Raw genomic sequence first — 27,716 nt, forward strand, 5'->3', positions numbered from 1 at the left:
GAAAACTATTCGAACTAGCGAAAGCGATATGAAAACTATTCGAATAAAGTAGGTGAAGGCAGTGACGATGCTAAAGGATGTGGAGGGGCTGCAAACATTATTATGTAAATAAGTTGTCTCTATTTTTCTAGTTATCTCCTTTTTATCTCTCTCTTTCTCTCTCTGTCTGTTTGCCTCTATCCCTCTCCCCCTCTGTTTCTTCTTTATCTGACTCAATCTTTGTTCCCCTTTTTCTGTCCTTCCTTCCATATATATATATCTTGTTTCTATTTCTGTGCTTCTCTCTTTCACTATCTCTCTCCTCTCTTCCCCTTTCTCTGCTTGTTTCCCCCTTTTCTATCTAGTTCTCTCACTCTATCTTCTTTCTCTAGAGAGAGTAGGAGGAAAAGAGATCTGGAGAAATAGAGAAAAGGGGACAGAAAAAGAGAGAGAGAGAGTGAAAAGAAGTAGGAGAGAAAGAGAAGGGAGAAGGAAAGAAACCAGCTAGAGAGAAAGGAAGATATATATATATATATATAGAGAGAGAGAGAAGGAAGGAAGAAAAAAGAGAAATATTTTTTTCGCATTTTTGATAGTGATATGTCGTGACATTCTAGAAAAAATTGTAGAAATTATGCACAAGGCTCATACCAAAACATTGCACATTATAGACTTTCTTGTGAAAGTCGAATTTATTTTATTTCCCAACACACTATTACAGGCATTCGCAGTATAATTTTCATTTTTCTGTATCACAGCGGCACCGTTTGGGAAAGTCTTGTGTTTCCGCCACCACACCTTCATTGTTTGTTCGTCTCATTTCTCACATTACCTCATCAGAAATATTTAATGATAATTTCATTTATATTACACATTTTAGTAAATCCACATTCTAAATTTATTTATATCTATATCTATACACAATCTTGCAAATTCTTTATTTCTAAATTCAACGTATATTAATAATTATGGTAGAGGAGTTAATTTTCGATAAATTTAATCTTATCTTATTTCAGAATTTTTCTCTGCCCCACAATTTGGGTTATAGAGGTTCAAAAGTTCCAATTTCGGGGAGCTTAAGAAGAAAAGGGGGCCCAAGTTCCTCATGTGTTTAATACTTACTCTATGTGATCAAAAATATCCGGACACTCACTGGAATTAGGGCGTGAAGTTCGAAGCATCCTCCATCGGATGCACTGGCAATCAATACCATGTGGGGCCACCCTTGACCTTGATGACAGCCTCCACTCTCGCAGGCATACCGGCAATCAGGTGGCGAAAGGTATCTTGGGGAATGGTGGCCCATTCTTCGCGGAGTGCCGAGATGAGAAGAGCAGTGGATGTTGGTCGGCATGGTCTGGCACGAAGTCAGCGTTCCAAAACATCCCAGAGATGTTCAATGGGATTCAAATCGGGGCTTTGCGCAGGCCAGGCCATAAGTGGGACGTTGTTCTCTTGAAACCACTGTCCCACATGGCCCACAGTGTGGACGGGTGCATCGTCATGTTGAAACACGCAATCATCATCCACGAACTGTCCTTCGATGGTAGGCAGCATGAACGTTTGTAAAATGTCAATGTAATGATGTGCCGTGACAGTACCATGCAAAGCAACGAGGGGACCAAGCCCCTTCCAGGAAAAACATGCCCATACTCTCAACCCACCTCCACCGAATTTCACTGTCGGCACAACACAGGATGATAAATGTCGTTCATGAGGCATTTGCCACACTCACACACAACCATCAGATTGCCACATAGTATAACGCGATTCGTCACTCCACATCACTGATTTCCACTGTTCTAATGACCAGTGTCGCCTCTCCTTACACCATGCGAGGCGGCGCTTCGCGTTTCATTGGGTGATGTGGGGCTTATGGGCAGCCTCTCGTGAATGGTAACCGAGTCGTCATACCTCACGTCGCACAGTCATGCTACTAGGATTACATCCTGCCCTGGTTTGGAATTCCTGTGTGATGGTGGCGATCGCTGATTGCCGGTTCTCTTGTACTACCCTATTCAATACTCGGCGGTTTCTGTCTGTCAACATGGACGCTCGCCCAGAACGTTTTGCGGTTGTACACGTCCCATTATGTTTCCACTTTACTATCAGATCGGCGACAGTGGATTTCGGGATGTTTAGGAGGGTGGATATCTCGCGCACTGACTTGTTACTCCTGTGGCACCCAATCACTTCACCACGTTCGAAGTCTGTAAGTTCCTTCAACGGACCCATTCTGCTGTCTCCTGCACTATGCTGCCTGTAGTGGTCCCTTGCTTGCCTCACCTCACTGTAGATGGCACCACAGAGTGGCTTACTATGCACAACATACATTTTGACTGGTGTCCGGATATTTTTGATCACATAGAGTATCTGGTACTGTATACGAAATATAGTTTGGTCTTTTGTCCGTTATTTTGTGCCAGAAAAATGAGATATTGTGGGAAAACTATCCATCGGGCCCATTGTAATATAACATGGAAACTGGTAATCTGAGAGGAAAAGTGTTCATTAAGAAAAAGAAAGAGTATTTACATCCTTGAATCATTACAACAGAAGTTACAGAGATTTTCATAAACGTCTGAAACTCACGCTAATTGGTATGACCTCCAGATCCAAACGCAAGCGTGGAAAAAATTTCAATGTTACTTTTAAATACTTAATGGATGTAGATATAAGTGGTTAAATTATTAATATTTTAAAAAAATGTTGAAGCGATAACAGTTGGTTGAAATCGTATGGAACTACCCCAAGATGTATCATGCGGTATATAAGCATTTTCTTGTGACAAATAACGTTTTTTAACATTATCATCTAAATACTAAAAGACCTAACAGCAATAGCTTTTCCGAAAAGTTCTCCATAAACACTCTGATATTCTCAAAATCGTAATATTTACGTCTGTTGACAGTCCCTCTTAGACAACTCCTGTGTGCTGGAATCCCTGTTGCCTGTGCGTATTAGAAAATAGGCTTACCCTTTTCCTTACCGGTGACTGTTTGATTGATTTGTTTTAATTTACTTCGCATTTATTCCACTTTTGACTAATTGCGAAGATGAGGATGAGTGATGATATTATGAAATTCATGAAGGGACACTCACAAAGAACACCCGCTGGGATTCGAACCCGGGACCCCTGGCGTCGTAGCCGCGGGTTTTTAAATAAGTTTGCGTGAAAAGAATTTAGAAGTATCCTGAGAGCGTTGTGATTACGTTACGAAACTAAATGACCCTTGTTTTGTTCGTTAGACATCACAACTTTATTCTAAGCCGAAATTGAGTCTACGTACTTAACTAACTAACTCCCTAGCCTTCTTAAACCCGAAGGTTCATGGCTGCAGCAACACAGGCCTTCCATCTTTCCCTATCTTGAGCAAGTTCTATATACTCTTTTCCATCCCTCCCGATTTCCCTTAGGTCCATCTCAACATTGTCCCTCCATCTTCGTCTTGGCCTTCCTACAGGTCTCTTACCATCAGGTTTCCCAACAAGAATCCTGTAAACTCCTCTTTCCTCTCCCATTCGTGCCACATGGCCTGCCCACCTAAGTCTTCTTGATTTAATTATTCTAATAATATCTGGACATGAATACAAATTATGTAGTTCTAAATTATGTAACCTTCTCCACTCACCTGTCTCCTCATCCCTTTTAGGTCCAAAGATTTTCCTAAGGATCTTATTTTCAAATACTCTCAATTTATGTTCCTCTTTCAATGTAAGGGACCAAGTTTCACATCCATATAATACTACAGGCAAAATTACTGTTTTGTATATTTTAACTTTTAGTTTCTTAGATATTAAACGAGAAGACAAAAGTTTATGAAGAGAGAAGTAACATGCATTTCCTGAATTAAGCCTACTTTTTATTTCCTCTTTAATATAATTTTCATTTGTTAATATTACTCCTAAGTATTTGAATTTGGGAACTGGCTCAAACGAGTTGTTATCAATAATTAGATTTTGATTATTACCTAACACTTGGTTTCGGCCTATAAGCATATATTTAGTTTTCTCTTTGTTAACTTCCAAACCTATCTCTTTAGCAGTTTTGAAAAATATTTTAGCATTATTCTTAATTGTATTCACATCATCCCCCAGTAAGTCGACATCATCTGCATATGCTATCAACTGAGTCACACCATTTAATTTTAGTCCTTCTTTAGTTTCTTTTACCTTCCTTACATCATATTCTAAGGCAAAATTAAAGAGCAATGGAGATAATGCATCTCCTTGTTTTAACCCATCATGAATTGTAAATTTGTCAGACATATTAATACCCACTCGAATTTTACTTTCTGTTTCACTGGTGCATACTTTTATCATACTAACAAGCTTCTTAGGTATTCCAAACTCGACTAATATATTATATAATTTATCTCTTTTGACCGAATCATATGCTTTTTTGAAATCAATGAATAGCTGATGGACATTTTAATTATATTCCCACTTCTTTTCAAGTGTCTGTCTGATGTGAAAAATTTGATCTGTAGTTGATCTGTTACGTTTAAATCCACATTGATAATCACGTATAATTTCATTAGCATATGGGGTTAGTCTTGTTAAAAGAATGTTAGATAATATTTTATATGTTGTTGAGAGTAGAGAAATTCTACGGTAATTATTGCAGTTCATTTTATCACCTTTTTTAAACACAGGAACAATTATGGATTCTTTCCACTGTTGAGGGATTTCTTCTTTATTCCATATTAAACAAATTAATTTATGAATTTGACATATTAATGAATTTCCACCATATTTAATTAACTCAGCTGGTATTAAATCAATGCCAGGTGCTTTGTTATTCTTTAGCCTTTTAATAGCATCTTTAACTTCAGTCAAGTTAGGTTCTGGAATGAACTAAAGGTTCTGCTGTGTGCACTTCATTTACTTCTGATTTATCTCCTACATGAACATTTAAAAGGTCATTAAAGTAGTTCTTCCATCTATTTAGAATATCGCTTGGGTCAGCTAGAAAATCACCGTCTTTATCTTTTATCAAGTTTACTTTAGGTTGCCACCCCTTTCTAAACTCATTTACACCTTTATATAAATCTCTGATATTTTTATTTTTGCTGTTTGTTTCAATTTCGTTAATTTTGCTTTTCAAGTAATCTCTTTTTTTACTTCTAAACGTGCGGTTAACTTCTGGCTTTATTCTATTATAATTGTTTAGGTTTGTATCATCAGAGTTATTTAACCACCTAAGTCTAGCCTGATTTCTTATTTCTATTAGATTATGACATTCATTATCAAACCATGGCTTACTTTCTCTCGGTTTATGGTATCCTATACTTTCTTTAGCTGCTGATTCTATTGCATTACGTATGTGCTCCCAATTCTTATTTACGTCTGTTTGATTTATATTTTCATCATCATTTAAATCCTGCAAAACATCAAATCTATTTGACAGTTTAATTTGGTAATCTTTCTTAATTCTTTCATCAGTAAACTTTCCTGTATCAAATTTTATAACTTTTAGATTTTGTTGCTTATGATTTATCACTTAGAGTCTTTCTCTTAATTTAGCAATTACTAAATAATGGTCACTGGCACAGTCAGCACCTCTATGTGTACGAACGTCAATTATACTAGTATGCCTTTTCTTATCAATGAGAATATGATCTATCTGATTGTGAGTTTTACCATCTGGAGAAGACCAGGTATATTTATGGATATCTTTATGTTTAAAAGTGGTACTTTTCACAATTAAATTCTTTGAGGTTGCAAAAGTAATCAATCTTATACCATTATCATTACTTAATTCATGAAGACTTTCTTTACCAATCGTGGGTTTAAATGTCTCTTCTTTGCCAATCTGTGCATTACAGTCACCTAACAGAATTTTCATATCATACTGAGAAAATTTATCAAAGACCTGTTCTAACTGTGTATAAAAATCATCTTTAGTATTATCATCTTTATCTTCCGTTGGTGCATGTATGTTTATTAAAATAATTTTACACCACCTACCCTGTAAAACTGCATATGATATCCTATCATTAATAAATTCTACTGTTTTAAGAGCCGAGATAATTCTATTATTTATGAAAAAGCCTGTTCCAAAATTATGATTTTCAGTACCACCATAGAAAAAAGTATAATTTTTAGTTTTACAATTCCCTTCTCCTGGCCACCTAACTTCCTGGACAGCTACTACATCTAATTTATACTTAACTATCTCATTAACTGTACACTGAAATGCCCCAGGCCGGTCAAGGCTCAGAACATTCCAGGTGCCTAATTTAATATCCTTATTCCTAACGTAGATCTTATCCTTAGTCCAGGGACCTCCCAAAGTAGTCCCCACCCGGAGATCCGAACGGGGGACTATTTTACCTCCGGAATATTTTACCTTGGGAACATCCATGGTCTTGTATTGCTGTTTCTTGACATTTTTTTTTTTACAGTGCAGAGTTGTCAGCTCTACGCCTAACCCCCAATATGAATGGAGGAACTACTACACAAGACAAACACAAACACATTAGACAGCACAATTACTACACAAGACACACACAAACAAATCACAACTATAACACAATATAAACACAAACACACCACAACTACTACACAATATAAACATAAACAAACTACACGCCACAACTACTACACAAGACAAACACAAACAAATTAGACAGCACAACTACTACGCAAGACAAAACAAACACACTAGACAGCACAACTACTACACAAACATACTAGACAGCACAACTACAACATAAGACACATACATACACATCACCGATACTACACAAGACAAACAGAAATACATTAGACAGCATAACTACTACATAAGATAAACACAAACACACTAGACAGCACAACTACTACACAAGACAATCCCAACCACACTAGACAGCACACCTACTACACAAGGCAAACCCACATACAAGCACACCACAACTACTACACAAGACAAACACACTAGACACCACAGCCACTACACAAGACAAATTCACACACTACACAGCAGAACTACTGCACAAGACACCCAAACACACAACAACCACTACACAAGGAAAAAAACAAACGCACAACTACTACTACACAAGATTATGAAAAAAAAACAAAAAAAACATATGAATGAAAGAATGAAAAAAGGAAAAAACACATCATAACTAGATACATCATTTAGCTACTAACACGTCGCAAAAATCGGAACAAGCTGGTTGTTGATTTTGTAGCGTTCGATTTATTTTTATTGTATTTTTGTACTCGTGGACTGCAATCATGTCTAATTGTGCTGTAGCAAGCTATGAAAACTATAGCTAACCAGAGAACTAAAGGAACTGATATAAAATATCAATCTTTTATATCGGAAAATTTCTTCCTTACCGAATCTATATTAGTTGTACGCTTATCCATTGAAATTTGGGCCTATGCTTTAACATGGCTTTAGAACCCCCTTAAGGTGTGGAGTTTACATTTACCATTTCACATACTCAGACTCGTAAAACATGTACAAACACAAGTCACTAATTTCGCGGGATATACTAATCTACGAAAAATTGATAATTGTATAATAATTTCAAACTCAAATTAACTAATCAACTTCAAGGTATCTTATTGCAATAATCTTCCGTCACTCAGATAGGTTGTTTTGCAATGGAGACAAACAAAGTAGGCCGGACCCTGTGGCCGAGTGGTTAGCACCTCGCGCTGCGACGCCAAGGGTCCAAGGTTCGAATCCCGCTCGGGCTTGGTTGTTTGTGGATGTCCATTCATCAATTTCATCATTTGATCACTCATCCCCATCTTCGCAAATTAGCCAAGAGGTACAAAACGCGAAGTAAAATAAACTAAATCAATCACAAACAAAGTAAACTAAACGGACTGTTTTATTTTTCACGCAGCTTTCTTTTCTTAATTCATCAAAAAAAGCTAAACTGCGAAAAACTTGCCTCGGGGCATTTATAAATACATATAAATTTAATGGGATTTGGAAGAATAACAGTTGCAAATTTTCACGTGTACGGAGAAAAATTCACGCAGAATTCCTGGGGCCAATAACTAACGCATAATTCCCGGTGAGTAGACACCGTGGATACCGTGGGATCAGCTACAGCGAGAGTGTATATTAAAATGGGATAATGGTATGATTAGTTTATTTTTGTATAAAGTGGACACATTTTGCTCAAGCTCAGGATCTCTGACTTTTCAACTCATTGTTGCAATTCTCCTGAGATCCCAGTATTGCGTAACATGATCATAGAAATATGGTCAAAGACACTTCAAGCAAAGAGTGTGTTTAGCATTGATGAGGCTTTTAACAACACTTCAGCTCTTCCCATTGGCTCATTTCCATTTCTATCGCAACAGCATCAACACGGAAGTGAAAAATATGTCCACCATTTTACGACTTCCTGGTCGAAGATGTTGCCTGATGTAGTGGGAAACGCAATGGTCCAAAACCGTGTTCGGAATTTTGGGAAACAGATTAGATAAATTTAGCTCAATTTTACATATTGCTTGTCACAATTTATTCTGAAAATAAAAGCACGTTTACCTAATGTTATACAAACACAAGCAATATTCGTGTTTTACTCAAGAAATCCTGTTAGACAAATAATCGTACCTTATTGGAAATGCTTAAGTTTTTCTCTGAATGTTTCAGTAACACAAGCCATCATATAGGCTATTATCACACAATATTATGAAACCAAGTATGACATTAGTTGTCATAAGAAATATATTCATCAACATTTGTAATGCTTGAATATTAAATTGAGTTAACTTTTATCTCGTCCAGCAAGGAAAATATGTCGAATTGAAGAGAATTCACGAACGTAGCTAGTAATTCAACATCGAGTTCAATAAAAAGGACCTCATATTTATTTACAAAAGCCGTATTGTTAGTAAAAAAACTTACTTTTTTTAACAGAAAAGAAACATTGTTATCTGTTTTTAGCATTGTCGTTGCGAAACAATAGTTGTTAGACATGGTAATTAGTGAACAGCGACAATATCCAAATTTGTTAGTGCGTATTTGCAGTTGGGATATATCGGCCTAAATCTCGGTCATGGACGTGTTCATATAACACATTCGTTTAATCTGGTAAAACGTCAGTGGGTTATTTACGTTTCATTTATTAATTGTTGCTTGACATCAGTTCAAAGTACAGCGCCTTGAATAACGTAGTGTGGAAAACGACCCAAGAAACTGGTTCCCCAGACGGATGAGAAACATAGATGGCAGTGCGATCAATGTCGGTGCTAATTTTCTTATGAAAGTAATGCGACTTAGTTAGTTTTTTGAATATATTATGTAGATTTGTTTTGTCTTGAAAGGCGGTACGTGAATTGATGGAAACAGTTATATTTGTGGAGTGATTTGCAGTCACGAAATGGCATTAATTTGGAAAGAAAAGTCAAATAAAATTAATAAATAAATAACATGCGTAACACAAGAAGAAACATCGCAATGTGATTCCGGACGTCAGGTCTTGGACTGTGTATTAGAGTTTATTTTTCTAAGTCTACGTACTTTATTATTGTATTATTATATAAGAGGTATGGCGTAGTGGCAACGTCGTCGCCTTGTAATCAAGGGGCCCCTGGTTCGATAGCAGGTGGAGGCACATAGTGGTTCCGAACCTACATCCAACAATGTTCCCGTTGTTTCCAGTTTCTGTAATCACGAACCACTCATTGTAAGCACGAACTGTCAACCGAACCCGAACAAACACGAACCACTATGGGATGCGTCACAACAGCAGGGCCGAGAACTCAGACTGAAAGCACACTTCCGTACGATTGGCATTTAGCGGCAGAATCGCTTAGACGCACGCGCATGTCCACGCAAGAACTAGAGAGACCGTGGCGCCATCTCCACTGACGTCACAATGCTTCTCATACACCAAGGTATATCCGTAGCAAATATCATTCATTACATTATGACCAATAGTTTGATTTTTATAAGCGAAAATCAGGGGCCGAGAGCGAGTGAAACAGCCTGTACTTAAAATTATAGATCCAGTCCCGATTAGCATATCTTTGCATAAAATGGACTTAAAACAGTAACTAGGGGTGTAATGGGTAACCCTTTCTAGGGATAATTCTCTGTAGGGCTCACGTTGTGGCGTCCCTATACGTTTGTGATTGTTCCTTCATCCACCTCAGCTTATCACCATTCATCCTTATCTTCGTTATTAGCCAAGAGTGGCAGAAAAGCGAAGTAAAATAAACTAAATCAGTCAATCAATAAAACAGCAACTCAATAACAAGAGGAAGTTTGAGGTTTTGATTAAAAATCGAATTTCAATTAGCACTACACTGTGCTTGAATGACGTTAGGTTAAAAAGATATTTGTAAAATAATCTCCAAGCTCATGAAGACAAACAGGGCCGTACCATGGTTTGTGGAGGCCCCTGGGCAAAATGTTTTGTGGGACCCCCATTTTTTATTATTTCTTACTAGGAGCTTTATTAGCTCAACATGTTAACCACCAATTTTCAGCAGTTGAAATGGTAGACCTGATTTTAGAATCAGTAGTCATTCACAATCGAACATATCGCAGATAGGTTTGCAGGGAGAATAGCGCAGTAAAATAAAGTTACAGGACGAAAACTGTAGCGCTATAGCAACAGTACAATTGTAAATGTCTACAGTATATTATGAAGAGTGAACACCGTAACTACAATATATAGTAAATACTAAACGACCGCTTCAAGCATACTCTTCCATTCGAGCCCTTGTGTTTATATCTACTGAGCGATAGGTAGCCTACATGTAAAATCTCCTCGAACTTCCCCATAAAACACTTTAAAATAGTCACAAAATCTCTTACCGAACTACTAGAGCAAGAGATATCAACGTTTACACAAAATTTCCATGCAAGATTTCAACATATACCCTGAAGCTAAGTGAATTTCAAGTGAAATGTTCACACGTCGCCACTGATAACACTGGGGAACAAAAAAATATTTTATTTTGTGGCATAAAGTTTAATAACAGTTTCAGCACACAAAACATCTGTAATTGCCAATTGTATGATTGGTTCAGTTGAATTGACTCCAGTTATAAAAATAAACACACCATGGAAAATGTAGGTTGTAAAATTACTCCACGCTTTTCTCGGTAATATCAAAATTTGATAGTGGGCTGAAATTCCCATGAAGAAACTTATTTATTTATTTTTAAATTGTTGCTAGGCAACTTATGAAGCATTGCTAGGCAATATATCTCTTAATGTTGAATTTTGTAGTATAACTAAGCGAAATGCGTTTAATGTGAATACATTGGAAATATGAGTTCCTCACGTAGTAAGTGTTTCAGTAACCCAAATGTTTTTTGCTATATATGTGGAATATTTTGTCTACCATCACAGAGAAGAAATATCACGGATGTAGTGAGAAATTTGTATCAGGCTTATTTTGCCAAAAATCTGGCACAACAGAATAAAAAATGGGTCCCACATATAGTTTGCAAGACTTGTTTGGAATCACTTCGTTATTGGGGCCAAGACGGATGAAAGGGACTCAAATTTGGAGTGCCCATGACATGGAGTGAACCAAAAAATCATGTTAATGATTGCTATTTTTGTGCTGTGAATGTTAAAGGCATGAATATATTCAAAAAGCGTAGTTGGGTGTACCCTATGTACAGTCATCAAAGCCGCCAATACTGCACAGTGAAAATTTACCTTTACCACAAATTCGTACACTTATAAATGATGCCAATTTTACAACTTACATGTCTTACATCGTATCTGAGGCCTGGCTGAGCTTTGTGTCCGTCGTCAAAATCTTTTTGGGGAATCACAGGGCAGAAAACTACCACGATATAGTTGGAAATATGTTGACAAAGTTTGAGAAATTGGGAGCTAATATGAGTGTGAAGATACATTTTCTACATAGCCACATTGACAGATTCCCTGAGAACCTTGGTGATTTTAGTGAAGAACAGGGAGAAATGTTCCATCAGGATATAAGGATAATGGAAGAAAGGTTCCAGGGACGGTGGGATCGCCACATGATGGCCGACTACTGTTGGAGCTTACAGAGGGATTGCCCTAAAAAAACAATACAGCAGGAAATCGTATAGAAAACGTTTCATATAGTTTGTTACATCATTGACATATTTTCTTAATTATTATGATCATAAGCTTATATAAATTTATTTTTATAATAATGATTGTAATCACAAAAAGAAATATTAAATTGTTGTTGGAAGTTCATTTATATGTATGTCTTATGTTTCCGCCATTTTGGTTTATTTGCATTTATTTCATAAATTAGAGCCAATTCAGGAAATATATTATTATATCATTATTCAGCAGCATGAAATTGCCCTAAATTAGCTCTCAAACACTGTGCCGCAATTTCACTGTTCCTCAGTGTAATCCATGACAATTCAACAGCAGGGGAATTAAAGCTCAATAACCAAAATATTTAATTGATAGAGTAGCAGCATGTTTCATTATTGTTAGGAACTGGAACAGTATTCCCAACTTTTGACGATTATTTGTTATTTCCGTTATTCAACGTCACTGTTCTTCCTATTGAAGTTAATCGCGGTGATGAGAATGAAAAGATGATAAAGCGCTGCTTAAAGTTAGGTACTCCGTAGTTCACTGATGCACCGAGAGAGAGTGCTAGTATCTCCACATTTTTCCCCCTAGAAAAACTCACAGTTCTAATACGATGTTATTATCGAAATGAAGTTTTGTACTTCGTAGGATTATTTATTATCTTAATCGTATCTGAGAATTAATTGTTTGAATATGTTTGGCTTATTTCCACATCACAGCCAAATCAATCCATGGTATAACGTATACTGAGCTTCAGATATCTACAAACAGATCGACTGAGAGCTGTGCTACAATTGGATCCAGAAGAGTGTAGACATACGACAATATTGAATTTTTATTTTTTATTTTTAAAATACAACTTCTTATGTAGTTTTTCACAAGTATAACCAGCTGGTTAAACGATTTTTTTGGTGGAGGCCCTTCACAGCTTCCTTTTGGTGGAGGCCCAGGGGCAATTGCCCCAGTGGCCCATAGGTTAATCCGGCCCTGAAGATAAACAGACAATTTAACTCAAACAAATTTGAATAATAATTGTAATTATAAATATCAGAAATTGTCCTAAATTTGCGTGCGGAAAAGTTGGTTCTATGAGCTGAAGTTCTTGGGCTTCACAAAAATTCATTGGGTCTATTAAAATAAAGAATGGTACAACATCCTTTAAAGTGTACAGCAGTGGCGGCTATTGGGTGCCAAAACTGGGGGGCGCAAGAAGTTGCAAAAAGTGGGGGTCAACTGTCCCCCTGCCCCTTCCTAATTGCCGCCACTGGTGTGAATTTTGAACACAAATCCAAGCGATTGATGACGTAAAATGGAATCTAATATAATGAATGACACACAGAAGCTTTAGCAGTAAAGAAGGAAATTGGTCGCAGTAAGCTAAAGGTTACGACAACAGGACATATAGGTGACCAGGCGAAAACAAAAGGCCGATGACCGAAGAAAGTGAAACTGTTACTTGCACATATGCCACATGTTTTGTTGGCCTGGAATGCAGGAACGGATCAATGGGTACAACCTCTCGCTTAGCAGAAGTGGAGTCTTATACAGGGTGTACCACAAGTACGTTGATCCAGTGAAATAATTATTGAGGAAATGCTCATTATTGTAGCAAGATCAATCTATGATACAGCATACATGAATAAGTTGTCATTATGGCAGTGTTGCACACACAGTGCGACAAAGATTTGCAGCAAGCATAGCAGGAGTGACGAGGTCGATTTTGGTGATGACGTACTTCAGCTCATCTAATATGCATGTGCACTGTTTTTAGTATACTCTTTCCTCATTCCTCAAAGAGAAAAGTCCGGGAGGCAGATCTGGTGCCCGAGGTGGCTAGAGTCCTAGCGAACACAGTGGTTGACTCGATACCTCGTCGTAGGTATAGTATCGCTTCATAAGTTTCATCCAATTCAAATTTCCTTCCAATTTAAATTTTCTTTTTCAAAGGGCGAAGTTCAGCCTGTGGCTGTTCTGCCACCTAACCCAATTACCATTCGTCATCGCGAACAGCCGACAGAGGACGCTAAACATCAAACTACAGCAACTGAATGAAAAATGCATGTATATACGTTTATCACAAATTGGTATGTTGCTAAATTATATGTAGATATATGTATCATTTAACATTCAAAGTTTTGAAATAAAATAAGACAATTATATCAAAAATTACATTTGGAGATTGTACAGGTTCATAAACGTGCATTATATTTTCGCGTAATTATAGAAAATTTCTAATGAGCTTAATAACAATAATCCGATCATTTCGAGTAACATACAAATTAATACGATACCAAGTTATAAGATTTGACCCAATTTTGATACTCTCTGGCCTACTCTACGTACAGTCACGGACACTTCTGGGTTGTAACAAACCCATGGAAAGTAGATGGGTTAATTACAACCCAGAAGTGTCCGTGACTACAATGTGCAGTGGTAGAACTTACGGTTCCATTCCAGTTTGTTCATCTTTTCCTTTCTCTGCAGATGGGAAGGCAAGAAGGTCGTCCTTCACAGCAGGAAGAGGAGCGCTTTGTGAAAGTGAGTAGTTACATGAGGACGCGGAACAATATTAGTATTACGAGTCACAGAGTAAAGAAAAACATCTTCCGGATTTTTTGTGAGAAATTTAGGGAAAACAACTCTTGCATTGTCGTGATGCTTCTTGGAGCCTTAACTTTTATTCCGTTTTGCCTTTTCTGTAAATAGTAAGGATAGGATGGACGATATCGGAAATTTGATATCACGATATATTGTCACAGACGATACGATACGATATTTATACCGTATCGTGATATCGGCGATATGTGTCTTCACGATATATATCGCCAAATATCGTGACGATATATCACTGACACTATATATATATCGCTAAAATATCGTGACGATATATATCGCCAAAATATCGCGAAGATATATCCCCAACACTATGTATATCGCTAAAATATCGTAACGATATATCGCTAAAATATCGTGACGATATATCGCTAAAATATCGTGACGATATATCGCTGACACGATATTTATATCGCCAAAATATCGTGAAGATATATCCCCCACACTATGTATATCGCTAAAATATCGTGACGATATATCACTGACACGATATATATCGCTAAAATATCGTGAAGATATATCCCCAACACTATGTATATCGCTAAAATATCGTGAAGATATATCCCCAACACTATGTATATCGCTAAAATATCGTGACGATATATCACTGACACAATATATATCGCCAAAATATCGTGACGATATATTGTCTATCGCCTGTGTTCTTTGTGAGTGTCTCTTCATCAAGTCCATCATATCATCGCTCATCCTCGTCTTCACGATTAGCCAAAAGTGACAGAAAAGCGAATTAAATAAACCAAATCAATTAATCAATCAATCGTTACGACTGCTCAATCGGGGAGTCCTGATACTCTAATGTTATTCTATTTTATTCGTCTATTTTCGGCCTTTCTACGTACTTTGCTTTGCGTGTATGTTTCTTGTGATGTGATATAATAAGATAATATAAAATAACTGATTGATTGATTGAGTTGATGTTTTACGCGTAAGTCCACTTTATGCACAGAAAAATATAACATAACTAAACTGGCCTTTGTGGTGTAGTAGCTGTCGTGATGCTTAGTAACAAAGGACAAAAGTGATGTTGCAAAGATTCTCATATTACAGATTCAATTATCTGCCCAGACGAAGTTACAACAGTTAAAGCTTCTTAGAGATACAGCCCTTTCAGGGGCAAAGTCTGCGTTGGATGACGGCGTGGTTAGCGCATAGAGTCGCATCAACGCAGTTTTCTAGCTTTCTTCTTCACAATGCTTTGTCAAAACCGAAAACGTGGCTCTGTACCAGTGACATAACCCAGAATCGCCTTCTAAGTGTCTGAGCGCCTTAAGTGGTCGACTCAGGTCTCGGCACCAAAGATTCCGAGTTCGAATCCTGGAGTTTCATTTTCATCTAATCATCATTCCCTCTCATCGTCACGAAAGTTGCAGAAAAGTGGTGCAAAATAAGAAAAATACAAAAATGCGGACACGAGATCCATCACACAGTCTCGTCTGATCTCGTGTTAAAGTGGCAGGAGAATGATGCCTAACACATCAACTCCAGTATAAACGATGGTGATGTCCTGCCTGCACACCCAATATGTACTGTCATTTGTCGGAAGCAGTATGGGAGGGGAGCTTGTTGGATTTGCTGCAGGGGGCGCCAAAATCTATTTTTCTCCAGGACGCAGAAACCTCCAGCTACGCTTCTGCTTTAGTCTATATTAGTCAGGCAATGGAAGAGAAAGGTCTGGGGCAGTATTCTGTGTCCTCTCATTCGAGGTTATCAGGAAGTAAGGAACTGCAAGTCCTCGCCTCAACGGTGACCTAGTGGTGTCTATCAAACCCTTGGGTAATAACGGGCAAGAAACACGGAAGCCAATGAGGTATCATTCTTCCTCTTTATATCATCTTTCAACACTTCCAAGCAGACATTTGCCTTCTGGATAACGTGGTGGCTAGTGCCGTCGCCTTATGGTCAAGAATTCCTTGGTACGATTCCCGGTGGAGAGACAACGGTTCACATTCCACTTTAAACTGTAGGTCAATTCCCTATTAGCCTTTCTGAGCATAAAATGAACCTAATGTTACAGATAACTTTGTCAAACTCTTTTACGACCCCTCAATACTCATAAGTAACTCGTATTAGTGATGTCAGCTTATGTAAGCCTATGGCGTGTTCGAGTCACGGGACGTTTCCTAAAAGTGAGATGTCTCCAAGTCAAAGATATTCGGAAAAAGGGAAAACATGCTCATTTTCAAGGTGGCAACAATGTGTCTCATTGTTGTCCAAAAGTTTTCATCTTTGGAAGGAAGCAAGGTTGTTGTTCGAGCCTACCCAGCATTTCTCTATTACTATTATCATAATTATTATTAATGTTTTTGGTTAGCTCTCATGACGAATAATTGGAATATCTTAATTTACAAACACTGTACTTAAAAAATAATAACAAAATGAGTGTATTTGTGCATAAGGTGCTCTCATCAAAGATTGATAGTGAATATTTCTTGAAAGTTACTGCTTACAAGGTTCCTAAATATAGGACTGTAATTCTCTTATTTCAGTAAATAGTAACGATGGTGGTGAACTGAAAAGCTACTGAAAGCTGCCCAGACAACGCGAATTTGGTTACTTTCTTATCAAGGAGAAGAAAACAAAGATTATAGAATGTTCCGATAAGGATAGGGACAATGTGTATTGTCGTTTGGGTGAATTTATTGTAAAGGTACCTGTAACGTACAATAACAACACAATTCAATTACACATATTTTACAATGAAAAGTAAAATGTGATGATTTATTGTGAATACATATTCCACTCCAGGTCACCAGAAAATCTAAGATATAAGCGAATTACATTAATAGGATACTGATTAAGATTTATTTTACATATTTTGGGTTTTTAAGCTAATGGGATGCCAGCAGAGTATGAAATAAAAATTTTAAAATCCATAAACTGCATGGAAAATGAATGTCAGACTAAACTTATTTTACACATAAAATTTCAATTTTATCCTGTGTTTTTGGGGTGGGATGCCTTGATTGTCCCCTCCCCGGTAAAAAATATTCGTGTGATCACCCATGGGGAAGCAAACTAAATTAAACGTGCATTCCTAAGCCACGATTTTAACTTAGAACCCCAAACAACTAGACGTACACTGCGTTACAAAGAATAACATTGCACTGTTCTGTTTCATTAATAATTATCAAAGCAATGTCAGTTATTTGTTTAAAATGATTCTAAATATAAAATATTTTTAATCGCTACTTTCTTGTATTCATTCGGCGTTTGTTAAATACATTTAGTTTTATCAAAAGTGTGTGCTTTTTGGGAGTTACATATAGGGTGTCCCATAAAGTCTGCAACTTTTGAATCTGGCGCCATTTTTTAAATGTTTTGTTGGCAGCCCTGTTCTTATCATTTCTAGTATCTACTATCACTCCAATTTGATTAGCAGTTGTTGTTTTCTTTATTGTTGGAGGTGTTGCCATGGAGCGGTTAACAAATGAACAGCCCAAAAACCACACCATGCGGTCGTCCTTTGCGGGTGCATTTGATGTTCGTGGGTCACTCGTGGATTTTCAGTCCCCCAAATCCTGCAGTTTTGTTTATTAACAAATCCACTGAGGTGGAAGTGGGCTTCGTCGCTGAAAATGATGTTTTTTGCGAAATTTTCATCCGCTGCCAGTCTCTCTTCAATCCATTCGCAAAATCGTCTTCTTTTTTGATGATCCGCCGGCTTGAGTTTCTGCACCAGTTGGATTTTGTATGCATGCATGTGAAGGTCTTTACTCAAAATTATTTGCAATGAACTGCGTGGAATGTTCAACTGCTGTGACCGTCAGCGAATTGATTTCCTTGGACTTACTGGTACACTTTGTTGCACTACTGCGATTTGTTGAGCATTGCGTTGAATGCGATTTCGCCCAGGTGATTTCACAGTAGCAACAGAACCAGTTGTTTCGAACTTCTTTATCAGCCGCAGAACTGTAGACTTGTTGGGTGCTTCATTTCTTCCGAAAACCGCGCGAAGTCGTCTTACCGTCTCGGCCCCACTTTTAAGATTTAGATAATAATTTTTCACGATCAGAACGCGCTGTTCATTTGTGAACCGCTCCATGGCAACACCTGCAACAATAAAGAAAACAACAACTGCTAATCAAATCGGAGTGATAGTAGATACTAGAAATGATAAGAACAGGGCTGCCAACAAAACATTTAAAAAATGGCGCCAGATTCAAAAGTTGCGCACTTTATGGGACACCCTTTATTTGTACCATTTATCTACATATTTCATCATATTTTGCCAACAAATCCAAGGTCTAGTTATGACCTGAAACATTTATATATTTCTAAATTTGATTGTTTTTACGTCGCGTTTCTACTCTTTGGTTAGAAAAATAAACTGGTGAATAGGTGACGAAACGAACACATACCCATACAACCAGGATTGGAATCTGGGACCTTTGGTATCGTAGTGCGTTACACTAACCTCTCCGCAAGTGTAGTAAGCTAAAATATCTATAAAATACTAACCAGAGGAGATATAAACGTTCGATTGTCTTGATAATTTGCCTGTTGTCCGTAGCTGTCGAGTATTCAGAAACTACGAGCCCTAGAACTATAAAACTTAGTGTTCTGAGACAACAGTCAATCAGTCAATAATCACTTTGTAAGTCCTATAGATATTTCATACTGATAGAGCTACAAATATGAAATTTGGTGTATTTATAGACAAATAAAATAATAAATTTAAGTTACAACCATTATTTTCAGCATGCACGAAGAGAAAGAATTAAGAATATGGGCTCTGTTACAAAAGGTTGCATCATCCTCAGCGTTCTTGGATCATGTTGCAACCGTGTATCATTTACACTTCAATCCCCGGTTCAATGACCAATTAGGAAAAACCAGTTCAGTAATTATACTGGCACATGGTAGAAGCTGACATAGTTACTGTCGCTAGCTTACCTTTCTGTGTGCACGCAAACAAGAACTAGTTCGAACAAGATTCAAAACTAGGAAAGATATTGCCAGGAGAGAAAAGGGCACCAACGGTATTGTATCGCACTCACGTTCTGTGGCACCCCTGAAAGTAATGTATACCTTCCCTGATGATAAAAAATCATCTAGAGAAACGTAAATTAGCAGTGACGACACCAGAGTGTACTTACTCTAGTCACTAGTCCCCCCATCCAAACAGACGGAAAAGATATTGTGTATGAATTAATGTGATTGTCTCTTCACAATACATCCCCCTCCCCTCTGCCTTCTTCTGGGTTATCTTTCTCTACATGTAAGGAGAAATTATATATTCTCTTCATCGACATATAAGCACACCTCGTGGGCCGAGTTTGATAATAATAATAATCGTTAATTTAAAATAATTCTTATTTGATTATTATTATTATACAGGATGGGTGAGAAGTAATTAGGCATTGAAAATTTGCTGTAGTTTTTGTAATATTTAAGCAATCCCAATGACATTTTTTGTACATATACGTTATGGAATAGGATTACATATGTGCCAGCTTCCTCGAACGAACGGGGATGGAATCCCTGGTCTTCTGTAGGAATTCCTTCGGGACGTTTGTGATAACATCCCTTCGTGCTTCCAATTGTTCCACAGTGCGGGATTTTGTCTTGTACACTTCCTGCTTTGCCCAGCCCCACAGGAGAAGAATCACAGGGCGTGAGGTCTGGACTTCTGGCAGGCCATTCGTAAGGTCCTCGTCGTCCGAGCCAACGTACCGAAAAATTGTAGTCCAACCAGGCCCATACGGAAAGTGCAAAGTGTGGCGGCGCGCTGTCTTGCATGAAATCAAGCTTACCAATGTTTCCCCAGGGAGATACGATGGGCCAAACATACCTTTGCAACATTGTCAGGTAGCGTTCGCCATTCATGGTGTCATGCAGAAAATATGGACCAACGACCCTATCGGCTATTGTGACATTGTCAGGTAGCGTTCGCCATTCATGGTGTCATGCAGAAAATATGGACCAACGACCCTATCGGCTATTGTGAAATTCGAATGCACATATGTAATCCTATTCTATAATGTATATGTACAGAAAGTTTCATGGAGATTGCTTAAATATTACAAAAACTACAGCAAATTCTCAATGCCTAGTTACTTCTTACCCACCCTGTATATTATGGTTATCATATCGTGCACTTAAATATATTATTATTATTCCTTAGTTTTATGTCAATGGCATAAACTCCAACCCAAAAGAAAAAAAATCTGACGACGCCCATCCCCTTGGCATTACCCACCCAAACCAAAAATGTAATTCCCACAATGGTTTCAAAGACTAAAGGTTCTCTAATCTGGTGTACTGGATGTTGAGTTTTGGGTTCTATCAGTTCTTCCGTAATCCAGAAAATGGAGTTAAGAATAAGACAGTATTTGTTACACAAACAAAAGTGTATAATTCCGGAACACAGTAATAGAACAAGTACAACAACTTACATATCGGTATAATAGAAAGAAGTCTCGTCACGGAGAACGGCTATGACTTTTCAGACATACATGACAGGAACAATACACAGACTGATAACAAATAACATTTAATAATCAGGTCTGGCGTTCACTGCTGATGCAGATCAAGTCCGGCGTATATGTTCAATTGGTATACGACACTGGAGGTAAACGTGAGTGGAGTAAATCCACAATAGGCTGCCTACAGATTGGTGAATGAATGTTCTGCTACGTGCATTCTACCGCTACCTGGATCTCACACTCATAAACCCAACTGAATGTGGAAGGATTACAGCGTTACGTTGGATAATGTTTATTTAGTGATAACAGCCATTTCCTTTACGCGTTGCCAACCTGCTCTATCCAAGACATACACCGCGCAAATGCAACTCTTAAACGTAATCAGGTGATGTGAGCTTCTTAATAGTCAATACTGTATATATACGCTCGCACTCTGTATAGTTGACTTGCATTGGGTGACAATAATTGACAATGAAACGTTCATTGGCCTGGTTTACACATCAAACTCTCATAACTGGGAAGCAGAAAACTGAATTAAAATTACAGGGGAATTACAAAGCACTAACTACAATTTTTCTTTATTAAGAATGCGTATAAATAATAATTACACGATTTCGATTTTATTAAGAAAAAGATAAAGAAAAGCAAACCTCTACCCTTAAATTTAGATATGGACACAGCATTGCATGTTTCCCGTTAAGTAAGGTAGCAATCGTCTGTTTGTAGCAGTAACTGAGGAAGAAAAGACAAAATGGAATAAAAAGAAATATAAACAAATGAAGAGGTAGACAGGAAGAAAGATGTAAGAAACACAGAGCAAGAAAGAGAGGAAAGAATTGATGAATAAATTACATAGGCGTAACTTGGCTGGGGCAAGGGGGCACTTGCTCTCCCATAATTTTAAGGTTAATAAATTAACGATACTTTTTTAACCTCCTGGAACCTGGGGGGAAAAGTATTGAAGAGCATATTTTTATAATTGCGCAAATGTAAGCTATGTAGCAAAATAGACCTGGACGTTATTTTTGTGGGATGGAAATCTTTCTGGGTCCTGAAGTTAAGTCCCAAGTTTGATTCTCTCACCCCAAATTATGCCCCAAGTTTAATTCTGCCCCCCCCCCCCAATTAAGTCCCACGTTTGATTCTGTCCCCCGAAGTTAAGTCCCAAGCTTGATTCTATCCCACAAAGTTAAGTCCCAAGCTTGATTCGACCCCTCCCCCAAAAGTTAAAGTTTCCAGGTCGATTTTGCCCCCCCAAGTTAGGATTCAAGTTACGCCCATGATTCATGAATATAGAAAAGGTAGAAAGAAAGATAGAAGGAAATGTAGAAAAGGAAATAGGGTGAAAAGTATATAAAAAAGAGAATAGGAAAAAGAGAAAGAATGTGTAAGAGAAAGTCTTGGCAGCCATTTCGAAGCAGGGCTAACCTAAAAATTTTTAGACCATTCTCGAGCCCACCAAACAAAAAACTTTCTGGCTACGCCGCTGACTCTGTAAACGACCACATCAGATGAAACTGAGTACTAGTAAGTAGTCATGCCAGAGCCACTGATCGAACTTCATTTGTTGACTATCAAAATAATCTGTTAACACATAAACGCACGAATGCTATCACCTCAAGAATGTGACAAAGACGCTTCACCTCTAACTGTGCTTATAGCTTTGGCCACATCCTAATACCTAATGTCAAAAGTAATCCGTCAAATTTCAAAATGATGAGTTCAAGAGTATGACAGATCTCAAACCACTACTGTTAAATTTAGATGTGGAAACATCACTGCACTTTTCCCGTTAAGTAAGATATCAATCGTCTGTTTGTAGCAGTAACAGCCATTCAGTTAATATGTCACCATATTCATAACTGGTTTTGAAAGAGTAGGTACTGTAGTAACGGTGTAGTACCTGCAGAATTCATGCAGTTGCAGATATTCAGTGGCTGCCACTTTTCGCCACTTTTACCCCCGCACTATGCTAAACCTTATCTACAAAGGGAAATGTACTGTCTTTGACCCCACCCCACCCCCACCCGGTTTTGGAATCCAATCGCCGCCATTGTATGAAATTAATGTAGTCAGGCACGTAATTCAATGAAGCGTATTATCAGAAAATTATACGATTATGCCATATAGTGTGTATTGCAGGGCTGTTGCGTTAAGGAGGTTAGTTTCGTTTAGGGCAGTGGTTCTCAAACTGTGATACGCGTACCCCCAGGGGTACATTAACGACTTGAAAGGGGTACGCGGTCAGCTTCGAAGATTAATGTCGAGAATGTCCACACGACAACATTTTTGCTGTAGGTGTGTAGAGCAGACTTCATTGTTTCAGACATAATACCTTTAACACTCAACAGGAAAATAAGGCTGATTTTGTTACTGAGAATCTTATAGTTGTTTCACAAATTTTTGAAATAAAATACTCGTTAGACTAGATTTTGAGCCGAATTTCCGTTTGAAAGTCTAAAGTGCACAACCAGACATAAAAAAAAAAACTGTATCAGGCACATCCTTCTCACTAGAAACTGAGGATTTACAATTTAAAAAAACTCCAAAATTATGCTTCACTGTTTGTTTACAAACTTGTTTTTGTTCTTTACTTTTTCTTCAATAACTGGAAAAATATACGAAAATTAGTTGTTTATATATACTTCTTAGCATACATATACTTCACATTTTAATTTTTGAAACTAATCATAAAGATTGTAAACGTAGCAACGCCCAATAAAACAATAAACGTAAGATTTACCATCTTTCCAGCCCGAATGCCATCCTGCTCGATTGCAGATACACTCCTGCAACATATCAAAGACTTCCCACCAATCAGGCAGCCAAAAAGATTCCCCCAAATCCACTATTATTCGGAGAAAACCTATGGTAGGGATACGTTCAAGATGTAGTACGTACATGTAAATAGAATTCGGCAAAATTTAAATATTACTTTCTTATGGAGTTTATATTCATGCAGATCGTCATTTATAAACTAGCAATATTTCATTCTCGCCTGTTGAAGGTTTAATATTATTAAATATTAATGAATTGAACTTTATTTATATTTATGTTGTGTACTATCCAAATTGCAGCTTGTTTTTTATCTCATTTGAAACGACCAACTTAAGTTCCGGGGGCGACTGCTCGCAACGAATCCCCCCTACCTCCACCTCGCTACGCCCATGCTCTGCCAATGTCACAATGACGCAACAGCGAGTCGGAAAACACGCAGAGCGTTCAAGAAACTTCCCGTCGTCGGAGCAATGCACGCTGAGTGTGACGTCACGTTTCGTGACGAGGATCTGAAGAGATGCGAGCAACTAAGTTTCGCCCGCATTGTAGTTCTGTGGTAGCGTGGCCGAGCGGTCTAAGGCGCTGGTTTTAGGCACCAGTCTCCTCGGAGGCGTGGGTTCGAATCCCACCGCTGCCAATTGTTTTACTGCCGTGGACAAATTTTGTTTTGGTAAACTTTAAAGCCACTTTAATATTAGTTTTTCCTAGAGGCGACTGTTGATATCATTACGGATTATCATCGTTGTTTTGCCTGCTTCCATCCAGGGGTTGTTAAAGGTGCAGGGACCAGAAATTCTAATGGGTTCTATTGGGTTCCGCTGCAGGAACGGAACCTTTTTTTCTCGCACAATTTAATTCGGTACAAGTTGCCTATTGTTTCATTAAAAAAAAAGGTTCCTGGACCGTATTCTAATTCATCCGGAAAAAAGGTTCCTGGACCGTATTTAAATTCATCCGGAAAAAGATGTTCCTGGACCGTATTTAAATTTATCCGGGAAAAGAGGTTCCTGGACCGTATTCAAATTCATCCGGGAAAAAGGTTCCTGGACTGTATCAGCAGGAAAAAAAGTTCCTGGGCCGTATTTTTCATCCGGAAAAAAAAGGTTCCTGGACCGTATTCAAATTCATCCGGAAAAAATGTTCCTGGACCGTATTTAAATTCATCCGGAAAAAAGGTTCCTGGACCGTATTTAAACTCATCCGGAAAAAAGGTTTCTGGACCGTATTTAAACTCATCCGGAAAAAAGGTTCCTGGACCGTATTCAAATTCATCCGGAAAAAAGGTTCCTGGACCGTATTTAAACTCATCCGGAAAAAAGGTTTCTGGACCGTATTCAAATTCATCCGGAAAAAATGTTCCTGGACCGTATTTAAATTCATCCGGGAAAAGAGGTTCCTGGACCGTATTTAAACTCATCCGGAAAAAAATTTTCCTGGACCGTATTTAAACATCCGGAAAAAAGGTTCCTGGACCGTATTTAAACTCATCCGGAAAAAAGGTTTCTGGACCGTATTCAAATTCATCCGGAAAAAATGTTCCTGGACCGTATTTAAATTCATCCGGGAAAAGAGGTTTCTGGATCGTATTTAAACTCATCCGGAAAAAAATTTTCCTGGACCGTATTTAAACATCCGGAAAAAAGGTTCCTGGACCGTATTTAAACTCATCCGGAAAAAAAGTTCTTGGACCGTATTTAAACTCATCCGGAAAAAAAAATTCCTGGACCGTATTTAAAGTCATCCGGAAAAAAGGTTCCTGGACCGTATTCATATTCATCCGGAAGAAAGGTTCCTGGACCGTATTTAAACTCATCCGGAAAAAAGGTTCCTGGACCGTATTTAAACTCATCCGGAAAAAAGGTTCCTGGACCGTATTCATATTCATCCGGAAGAAAGGTTCCTGGACCGTATTTAAACTCATCCGGAAAAAAGGTTCCTGGACCGTATTTAAACTCATCCGGAAAAAAGGTTCCTGGACCGTATTCATATTCATCCGGAAGAAAGGTTCCTGGACCGTATTTAAACTCATCCGGAAAAAAGGTTCCTGGACCGTATTTAAACTCATCCGGGAAAAAGGTTCCTGGACCGTATTCAAATTCATCCGGAAAAAGAGGTTCCTGGACCGTATTTAAATTGATCCGGAGAAAGGATTCCTGGACCGAATTGAAATACTTTACAGATAAAAGGTTTCTTTATGGTCCAGAACCTATTTCCCCTTGCTGATTTTCTCTCCTGGACCGGAATTGAATTTATTTAAAATTCCTGCACCTTTATCAAGCCTGCTTCTATGTATCTTCGGTGCAATGTAAGATGCAAGATGTAAGATGATGGACAAGCACTGCAATATTTAAAACAGATCTGAAAATTTTATGTACAGGGATCGCCAGACCGTCGATCGCGAGCTACCCTAGCGGGGTCATTTCCAGTAGCCCACGAGAAATTCTTTCCAATACAATGTGGATAAGAGCAGAAATATTGAGGCTAACCTTATAACACCGCGTCTTTATCCTGATTGTACGCCCACCCACATACCACCTGTGAAGAAAAGCCGGAATGCGTAGCTAATAAGGTACAGAACCGCCTTTAACTTCCAAAACCGTCTGCATTCTCCGAGGAATGGACAAATACAAGTCCTGGATGGTGGATAATGGGATCTTGCACCATTCTTCATGCAAAACATGGTCACAGTCCTTCTGTGTCCGTCTGTCTCTGTCACTCAGTGTACATTTTCGTCCACGAAGGTGTATATCTGGTGATGTCTCTCCGGACACACAATTATGTCATCATGATCTTGGATAGTCCCCCTCTCGATACGCCAAATAACATGTCTACTTTGGTAACAGAGGCATCTGCAAGGCGGGCACCAACAATTTGCCCTCTGCGAAACACTGTCAGCTCCGACATGAGTCAGTATCAACTGCACTGCACGGTATCTGCAGTGCAACTGTCTACTCCTACCAGTCCGACAGGGTCCTATCTCACGGCGCAAAACAAAAGAATGTCGCACCGCGTCCGATTTCAGGTGGGAAAATTGCGTCGATATCACCCGTTCCCATGTCATGGTGTTTCCATATTTTTGTCCATCCCCTGTATGTGATTTACATAAACAAAAATCAATTACTTACATGTAATCAAAACCTTCCGCGAGCAGAGCTTATATAGTGTGACATATCCACACCTCAGAAGCTACTAGACCAACGATGAAATGTAAATGAAAGATCTTCTTACTAGCTTATTGACGGGACTGTTTGCCTGTACATGAAATTTAAAATGCCGATGATACGTGACGAATTTGTCTCTACGTCACCAATCCTAGAATAGGGTAAAAGAAAGCGGTAAACAACGCTTGATATGTTTATTCCAGTCGGTTTTGTGTATGTGTTTATGCGTACTCATGGACCATACGTAACGCTTACGTAAACAGCATATGAATGAACGACAAATATGTTATATTCAGATATAACTTGCCTAAGCAACGTTACATTCGAGTAAACAAGAGGTGAGTTCGATTACATATTCCGATCATGACCCTACCGCCGTTTATTTTTATTTTCCAAGGTTTTTGTTTTGCCTGTTACTAATCACAGGAAAACTGCGAATACCGTAACGTTAGTGTTACTCACAGACATAGGTAGTAACATCCCATTTGGCCAGTATCCAAATTTTATTATTCTTTCTGTTAACGACACTTGACCCCTCTGGAGTAGACTTGCCCTTATGCTTAGCTCCTTTTATTTGTATGTTCTACTTTTCCTTTCCCCTATCGTATTTTTTCTTTCCTCTTTTCTTAGTATTTGTATCTCTTCGTTATTGCTTACTTTCTTTCTTCTTCATCTTTTCTTTTACTTTTTCTTCCCTTTCTGTCCCCTGTTCTT

General features: G+C 38.2%; 2 protein-coding genes and 1 non-coding gene across 4 annotated transcripts in view; 1 reads left to right on the forward strand and 2 right to left on the reverse strand.

The window, feature by feature from the left end:
• The window catches only part of LOC145982052 (multicopper oxidase 3-like), a 115,685-nt gene that overhangs the window by 65,422 nt on the left and 22,547 nt on the right, over positions 1 to 27,716 (reverse strand). The window lies entirely within an intron of this gene.
• On the reverse strand, positions 1,888 to 2,313 carry LOC145981926 (uncharacterized). The gene has a single exon (XM_083115422.1). It carries the CDS (start codon positions 2,311 to 2,313, stop codon positions 1,888 to 1,890), a length of 426 nt encoding a protein of 141 aa, XP_082971548.1.
• On the forward strand, positions 24,397 to 24,478 carry TRNAL-UAG (transfer RNA leucine (anticodon UAG)). The gene has a single exon. It is a non-coding gene; the product is annotated as a tRNA-Leu (tRNA).

This window comes from Lepisma saccharinum, chromosome 30 (assembly GCF_977018435.1).
Source record: "Lepisma saccharinum chromosome 30, izLepSacc3.1, whole genome shotgun sequence".
NCBI lineage: Eukaryota > Metazoa > Arthropoda > Insecta > Zygentoma > Lepismatidae > Lepisma > Lepisma saccharinum.